General features: G+C 40.0%; 1 protein-coding gene across 1 annotated transcript in view; it reads right to left on the bottom strand.

The window, feature by feature from the left end:
* The window catches only part of TBC1D10A (TBC1 domain family member 10A), an 85,291-nt gene that overhangs the window by 2,265 nt on the left and 74,616 nt on the right, over positions 1–8,410 (bottom strand). The window contains exons 7-8 of the mRNA XM_018555514.1: positions 7,690–7,879; positions 1,225–1,379 (exon numbers count right to left, since the gene is read on the bottom strand). Coding sequence (XP_018411016.1) covers positions 1,225–1,379; positions 7,690–7,879 — 345 coding nt within the window. The remainder of the gene's footprint in view (positions 1–1,224; positions 1,380–7,689; positions 7,880–8,410) is intronic.

Raw genomic sequence — 8,410 nt, 5'->3', positions numbered from 1 at the left:
GAAAAAAAAAAAAAAAAAAAAAAAAAGAAGACGGATGCAGTCGTGACACCTGGGGACCAGGAAGCTGCAACATATTACAGTTTTTGCTTTTGAATGTAGAAAAGAACTCTGTAATGAAAGGGATTGTTACTGAGTTTGTCGTCTTTTATAACAACCTGTTGTAAATGTCCGAACCTTTATTCTAGACTAGACTGAAATGTACAATTATTTTATCAGTGGATTATTGTAATATTATTCTTGAATATAAAATGTTTCTAAAAAAAATGGAGGAGGTAAAATAATATTTTGCCTGTGTTGATGTTTACGATTTACCCTCACAGACAAGAAGCAAAAGGATAAATAAATATATGGTTTGGGGGGTCTTTTACAAACGCTAGCAACGCAGCAGTTGAAAATCAAATCAATAGGAAAAAATTGCAGAAAATTCAAAAATGGCTTGGCCAGCTGATTTGAAAAATGTTCCGGAGGGCTTGGCAGCGAAAGGGTTAATGGATCCCACAGATATCAGTAAAAACAAGGGTTCTAGACCTTCCACACTTGATCCAAAAAGGTTTTGGCTGCACATACATATTAATTTGTTTCAGCATTGTACTTTAGCTGTAAAATTCCTTTTATATACACATATGGGGCATGACTAAAACATCAGTACTGAGAACTCTAGATATTTATCTAAAGCAGCCAGTCCAAATCAAACTTACTATGCAGATTTCAAGGTATTTAGTGGCCGTGGGGTAGTAATTCTAGTTCTTACTCTTGACATTTTGATATATCAGACCCTTGATGGGTAGTCTATAATACGTATGCTGGATAAAGAAAATAGGCCAGGTGTATAGAAGCACTGGGTCCATGACTTTACCACTCTCTTACACAGAAACATGGGAAGAAGTGGTAGATGCTCTGATCTTTAGTCTCTCACTCCTCTTGGCATATTTGAAATGTTGGGGGGGGGCAAATGATTAATATGTTGAATACTGCATATACGCATATACAGCAAAAGGCTATGCTGCCAAAACATACTTAGGCAGGAACAGCTTGTTTTTCTGCTTCCTGTTGATAAGAAAATTTACCTTTGTCCCAAATGATCAGCTCAAGAACCATAGATCTTTGGGGAAGAAGATGCATCAACATTGACCAGTGAGATTTCACCAAAAGAACTGGGGTTCAGTGATTATGAAGGATATATTTCATGATCTGCTTTACTGTTCCTTTCCATTACATGCTCACCTCTGGTATAAGGAAATTTTCCTGCATACACTTTGGATCAATTGCTCGTAACTTCTCCATTGTTTCATACTGACCCTGACATGATTTAAGCTTTTCAGTGGAGCCAAGCGTATATTTCAGAAGGATAAGTGCAACTCGAAAGATGATTTTTACACCTGTAGATACAAAACAGGAATATAACAAATTAAATGAAAAAGGATGAAATCAAAATCTGGAGTGTTATAACTTTCACTATTATTTGTTAAGACCATACCATGTATTAGAACAGCAATCAAAACTCTACCCAAATGATTAACACAATGCCAGATTTATAACCTCCATGCAGCTATTTCAAATATTTGGATTCTTAAAAGGTCCACAATATCAACAAAATATTTCAGGCATAGGGGCAGAAGGAGAACAACTTTCCACTGGGGGTTCTTCACAGAGCGGTTAGGGTCTGGAACTCGCTATATATACATACACACACATACATACACACACAATAGGTTGGACTTGATGGACTTATGTCTTTATTCAACCTCAAATACTATGTAACTATCATAGAAAGTTAAAGGAATGCATGAACCTATGGTATCAGCTCTGTGACACCATAATGATTTTTTTCTCTTCTAGTGATTTGACTTCAGCAAAGGAAATCTGGTTGTTATGAGCTACAGCACTTTATTCCTAGTACTTTCCTCCTTACACTGTTTATTGAATAAGGTCACATATGTTTAAACAGAAACTGCAACATATCTCTATAGGAGATTAAAGAGCAAATATTTAGATGTAAAAGAATAATTTCCTAACACAAAGACGCTGGCATTGCTCACTTCTCATTCTGCCAATTCTAGTCTCCTGGTTGTCATGCTCACCCTAGGGCTTCCATACTTTGAGTCAGTATACAGATAAGGACGTTTTACTTTTCTGGGGCTCTGAAAGTACTAAAGCCAGAGGGCTAGCATGAGGGCCATTATGGATGGGCCTTGGGTTTGTATCAATGGGTAGCTTGCTTTTAGGTGTATTACACTTACATTTGAGATCAGTTTGAGATGCTTCTGAGATTTGCCCTCCTTCTCACCCGCATTTGACTCACCCTGCTTTGAACTGCTTTTGCATTCCTATTGACTTGTATTGTAGGTATTGACTAATGTATAGCTGTTTTGTACATATTTTCTTGTATTATGTTCGGAGATTAAAAAATAAAATAATCTAGATTTGTTTTTGTCAAGTAGACAGGGAAGTATTACATTATGAACCTTTTGTGTTTATAGAGTCCGTTACTACATTCAGTGCTCAGCTGCTTTTCACATTTTACAGTTCTCTTTACATCTGGTTGTAAAAATGTCTGTTTACACAATAACTGAAAAGCAGCACATCAAAATGTTCCTCAGTCCAACTTTATCCTTTATCTTCTTGTATCACCATCTCACTGACAAAGAGGACCTTGTATGGCCTAGAACCATGTAACGCTGCTTCTACTGGTGACTTAAAGTTGGATTGTGGAACGTTTTGGTGTGCTTGTGAAATGTGTTCTATGTATTCTGTTTCAAATCAGTTCTATTTTGAGGACACCATCCTTCCCATTACTACAACACACTTATTACTGATCTCGGGTCTATTCTCTACCCATCTCTCTAGAATGCCTCAGTCCTAGATGGGAGTCCAGGCTGTCTTAAATTTAGATAAACCCATAGCGCTCTTGGAATCCCTTTTCCTGTATTATGGGGTGAATCCATCAAAACTGGAGCAGACAAAATCTGGAGCAGTTGGCCAGAGAAACCAATCAGCATCTCTCTTCAGTATAAACACACATAAGTTTTCATCTCCCATTTTTCCTATTTTGTTGCATTATCATTGTTGCATTGATTTACACAAAATGCCTACCACTTTGAAGATGCTAAATGTTTTTTTTATTGTGATACAAACAAGAAATTAGACACCCCCCGAAAACTTGAGCGGTCATAACTATTCATCCCCCAAAGTCAACACATTGTAGAACAAACTTTTACAGCCACTCTGCAAGGTAAAACTGCTCCAGCCTCTTCAAGTTAGATGGGTTTCACTGGTGCACAGCAATCTTTAAGTCATGCCACAGATTCTCAATTGGATTGAGGTCTGGGCTTTGACTAGGCCATTCCAAGACATTTAAAGGTTTCCCCTTAAACTGTGTGCATTAGCGGTATGCTTAGGGTCATTGTCCTGCTTGAAGGTGAAACTTCGTCCCAGTCTCAAATCTCTGGCAGACTGAACCAGGTTTCTCTCAAGAATATCCCTGTAATTAGCGCCATCTATCATTCCTTCAATTCTGACCAGTTTCCCAGTCCCTGTCCCAATGAAAAAAACATCCCCTCAGCATGATGCTGCCACCACCATGCTTCACTGTGCTGATGGTGTTCTCGTGGTGATGAGAAGTCCTGGGTTTGCGCCAGACATAGCGTTTTCCTTGAAGGCCAAAAGGCAAAATTATAGTCTGATCTGACCAGAGTACCTTCTTCCATATGTTTGGAGAGTCTCCCACGTGGCTTCTGGCAAACAGCAAATTAGTTTGCTTATTTTTTTCTGTAAGCAATGGCTTTTGCTGGCCACTCTTCCATGAAGGCCAGCTCAACAGTGTGTTTGGCTTAAAGAAGTCCTATGGACAGATACTCTAATCTCCACTGTGGTGCTTTGCAGCTCCATCAGTGTTATCTTTGGTCTCTTTGTTGCCTCTGTGATTAATGCCCTCCTTGACAGGTTTGTGGGTTTTGGTGGGCAGCCCTCTCTTGGCAGGTTTGTTGTGGTGTCATATCCTTTGCATTTATTTATTACACACACACCAAAAACAAAATACAAAATGATTCCAAACCATTATATTTACGCTTGCATGACATGGGCAGTACACTTTTCTTTAGGTTTACAAAGCAACCTCACATTCAGGAGAAAAGCAAAATTGTCCTTTGGAGTGGTGGCTTCCTCATACAGAAGTCAAAACTTCTAGCAGTGAGATATGCTCTCATGTATGTGCGGTATGCATGCTTATGCCTCTTTACTTAATGTCAAAAATGTAAGCAGTGACTGTACAGCTTAAGAGACACATTCTCTGGCTTTACTGATCCCTGTTAGAGTAGATCTTTCACACTCACATGACAATGTGGGTTAAAGTAAATCCAGCATAATATACAAAACAGAAGGCAAAAGCTAAACATTTCCAAACAATTACATTAAAAGAGCCACTAAACAAAAATAAGATAACTTTTTATGTGTGAAAGCATTTTAAGGCCAACTCCACCCAACAGTTTCCTGGCTTTGGAGATTCCCGATGGGCTGAATTACCCGCCTTCTCCTATGGTGTGATTTCCCTGTGACAGTTTATATTTCTGCCCCACAAAAAGTGTATCTATAGCCCAAATAGTTTTTGTTTGGATAGAGTAGGAGATGATCAGAACCACTGGCGTGGCTTTAGTCCTGTGTTCTGTGAAGGAAGATTTACCTTTACTTCCTTCTGTTGTATCTAACACAAGTTAGAAGAAAAATCTCTAAGGATCCCCTCTTAAACCCTAGTGAGTGGAACAGGTGCCCCTCTAAAGCCGTGTATACATACCGTGTTTCCCCGAAAATAAGACAGTGTCTTATATTTTTTTTTTCACAAAAAAAGACACTAGGTCTTATTTTCGGGGTAGGTCTTATATTACAGAAATCCCTGATGATAGCACTAGGTCTTATTTTCGGGGTAGGTCTTATATTACAGAAATCCCTGATGATAGCACTAGGTCTTATTTTCGGGGTAGGTCTTATATTACAGAAATCCCTGATGATAGCACTAGGTCTTATTTTCGGGGTAGGTCTTATATTACAGAAATCCCTGATGATAGCACTAGGTCTTATTTTCGGGGTAGGTCTTATATTACAGAAATCCCTGATGATAGCACTAGGTCTTATTTTCGGGGTAGGTCTTATATTACAGAAATCCCTGATGATAGCACTAGGTCTTATTTTCGGGGTAGGTCTTATATTACAGAAATCCCTGATGATAGCACTAGGTCTTATTTTCGGGGTAGGTCTTATATTACAGAAATCCCTGATGATAGCACTAGGTCTTATTTTCGGGGTAGGTCTTATATTACAGAAATCCCTGATGATAGCACTAGGTCTTATTTTCGGGGTAGGTCTTATATTACAGAAATCCCTGATGATAGCACTAGGTCTTATTTTCGGGGTAGGTCTTACTTTCGGGGAAACACAGTAGATATATAGATAGGATAGCTAGATAGATTTTCTTTGTTCAACCTTGTGCCCCTCTTAGGCACTAGTGAGCGGCACAGGTGCCCCCCTTGGCCACTAGCGCATAGAAAAGGTGCCCCCTTTGGAACATTTCCCCTCAGCTCCTGTTCTGGTGAAAACCATTAAGCTTTGGATTTCCACCTACTTTCTATTACTGCCCCAATGGTCACAAGGAGAAAGAGAGAGGGTCAAAGGTCCCAACAGAGAGCAAAAACTGACAAGGGTTCTCACACTTCACTACTCCATCCAAAACACTTTGGCTTTAGCTACACTGCCAGCAATCGCATAGCCAGATTAAGGATTGGGGGGAAATTTAACCTAGTATACGGTGAAATGGAGGGCATCCTTTACAAATCAAACAGTTGAGAGGAATGGAATTTGATAAACCTGGTACACAAAGTTCCAAGACAACAGCCTAATAGATACCCCTCCGCAAAGTATATCCACCTTTCTCTCCCAGCTACAACGGGTTGCTATTCTGCACTGCTATACAACAGAACTATATCACAAGATTTGAAAATTCAGGTTAGGAATTTGCCAGAAGATACATTCCTCTTTTTCATCCAACATCACTTACAAAGGAAGTAGATCCCCAGAGATCACAGAAAGTTGGTGAATCTCATAAATCTAATACTCACAATTAATAGATGATTGTGTAATAGTTTCATAACCAGTGTTACAGCAGAAAACAGCACACAAATACATCTCAGTGACGATACTTTTACATATATTGTAATCGTCATAGTATTTTTAGTACCTATTTTGAATAATGTACTTTAAGTTAAAAAAAAAAAAATGTATTTTAAATGTATGTGTCCTTTAAAATACCAAAAACAGAAGGGGTGAGACACAGACATGTGCTAAATGACAGTAAGCAGAACAAACACCCTGTGCTCTTCACTTGTCCTGGAAAAGCATGTGGAGACAAGCAGCGCTAGTCACACACCCTATAATGAGCAACAGCGCTTTGCAACATGAATCCTGCCCATCTAACAAGGCCACCGCACGCCTCACTCTGAGCTGGCAGTGCACCGGGAATGCCCTGGGAGAAGACAGCACAGTGCATCAGATATGAGTCATAAGGGCAGCCTCACGTATTTCACAAAATACCACCGTTCCCCAATTTCACACAATCTGCTCTACTGTACTTTAGGAGTGCACTTCTCTAATCCACTGGATGGATACTCTCTCCCAGCCCACAACATTTACCCCCTCTATGGCCCATGGCCCTACTTTAGTGTGTTGACCCTTTAACCCAGGGGTCTCACACGCTATTCACTCGGCGGCCACTGGACAAATTTGTTTCTACCATGAGGGCCGCTTACCAAATTTCATTCAACAATGACTCTCCCTGGATGCATGATTGTTGTGTCCAGAGATAGTGATTGATTCCCAACCGCATGTAATCGTATCACATATGATTACATGCGGTGTGCAGGCATTTACATGCAACTGTCACCAGACCATTAAGTTGAACGGGTGACAGTTGCCACTTTTTAGGCTTGGTTCACACCTAAGCAATTATGCTGTTTTCGCACGTTTGTTGTGTGGGGGTTTTTGTTTTTGCGCGACTTTTGCTTTGAAAACCGGGTAGAGATTTCTATGGGACCAAAACCACACGCATCCGCCTGAAAATAGCTCCTGCATCTTTTTGCACCACAGGCAATTTCCTTTGCCTGAAGAAGCAACCATGCTGGTATAACGTTGCTGTAAAATGCTACACTATTTCTAGTCAATAAACAAGATTGACTTGGCATTGCATTGGAGTGCGAGTGACTTCCTGTTTGGACAGGCAATTGCGCATGCAACACAAAGGTTCTAAACAGCCTCAATTGACTTGATTGCAGATCTGCATTTTGTGCAAATCCGCACAACAACGCCACCCCTGCACTCTTATGAATATAAGCAAACACAGACTAACACGCGCCTAAATAGCTTCATCTCCAGCAAGAATGGGAAGAGATTGACAGCTCTGAAACCAGAAATGTTCAGAGTTCAGTGCTTCCATGTCTAGGTTCATGTCAGTGGTTACATGCCTGCGCTGCCACGGATGTAGTGTTTACGACTGTAGCAGCAAAAGGTTGAAAGGCATGAATGAAAAATATCACCTTTATTTATTTTTACTTTCTTGCTGCCATCAATGGCTAACATGGCACAACACTTCACATTTAAAGAAGTGAAGTTGTTCAGTACAGATACAGAGTTACATGAAAATATTACCTTCGCAAAAAAACATGTCCCACACTCGCAAGACAGAGCTCCAAGGAAGTGTCCGTGAAAATGCACACATAAACCATTCCGTCATATACAAGATGGGGTCAATCTTCTGCTTGCTCAGGTGTTTGTATGCCACTGTGGACACTTTACGAAGCAGTGCAAACAGAATCCTTCCATCCAACTGAATTGCTTCCTAGAAAGAATAAAAAATGGTATGTCAGCATTCACAAATCGATAATAATTCAGCAGACTTTGCTTAACCCCTTAAAGACCAATGACAGAATTATTCTTGTCCTTGCCATAAGGACCCATGGCGGAATAATTCCGTCATGGGTCTTAAAGGGTTTAAGCTTCTTTCATGCGCTAAATGATAACTTATATATGCATATGTCACATCGAAAAGCCTATATATCATCTATATATATTATACACACACACTATATGTTTTATTAAACAGTTTAGGGTCTCTTATTGCTGGGTTGGATCAGTTTGGGGGCTGTATACTTATTTTATTGCCTCCATGCATGTCAGCTACAGCAGATCACTGTTTTCAGCAAACTATTGTAGTGATCTATTGTTGTAGGGAATGCTCTTATGGAGCCCTCTACACCAGGATTAGGTCCAGGAGCTGACTGTGGTGGTTCCAGTATCTATGCCCGCCAGAAGCCGCCACAACTTTCCATAGTCACTGATGTTTTATAATAGCACTGTGGCTGACAGAAGT

Source organism: Nanorana parkeri, unplaced genomic scaffold (assembly GCF_000935625.1).
Source record: "Nanorana parkeri isolate BGI_ZX_2015 unplaced genomic scaffold, ASM93562v1 scaffold199, whole genome shotgun sequence".
Taxonomy (NCBI): Eukaryota; Metazoa; Chordata; class Amphibia; order Anura; family Dicroglossidae; genus Nanorana; species Nanorana parkeri.
Note: the sequence above shows the minus strand (reverse complement) of the source record. Positions and strands in the feature narration are given on the sequence as shown.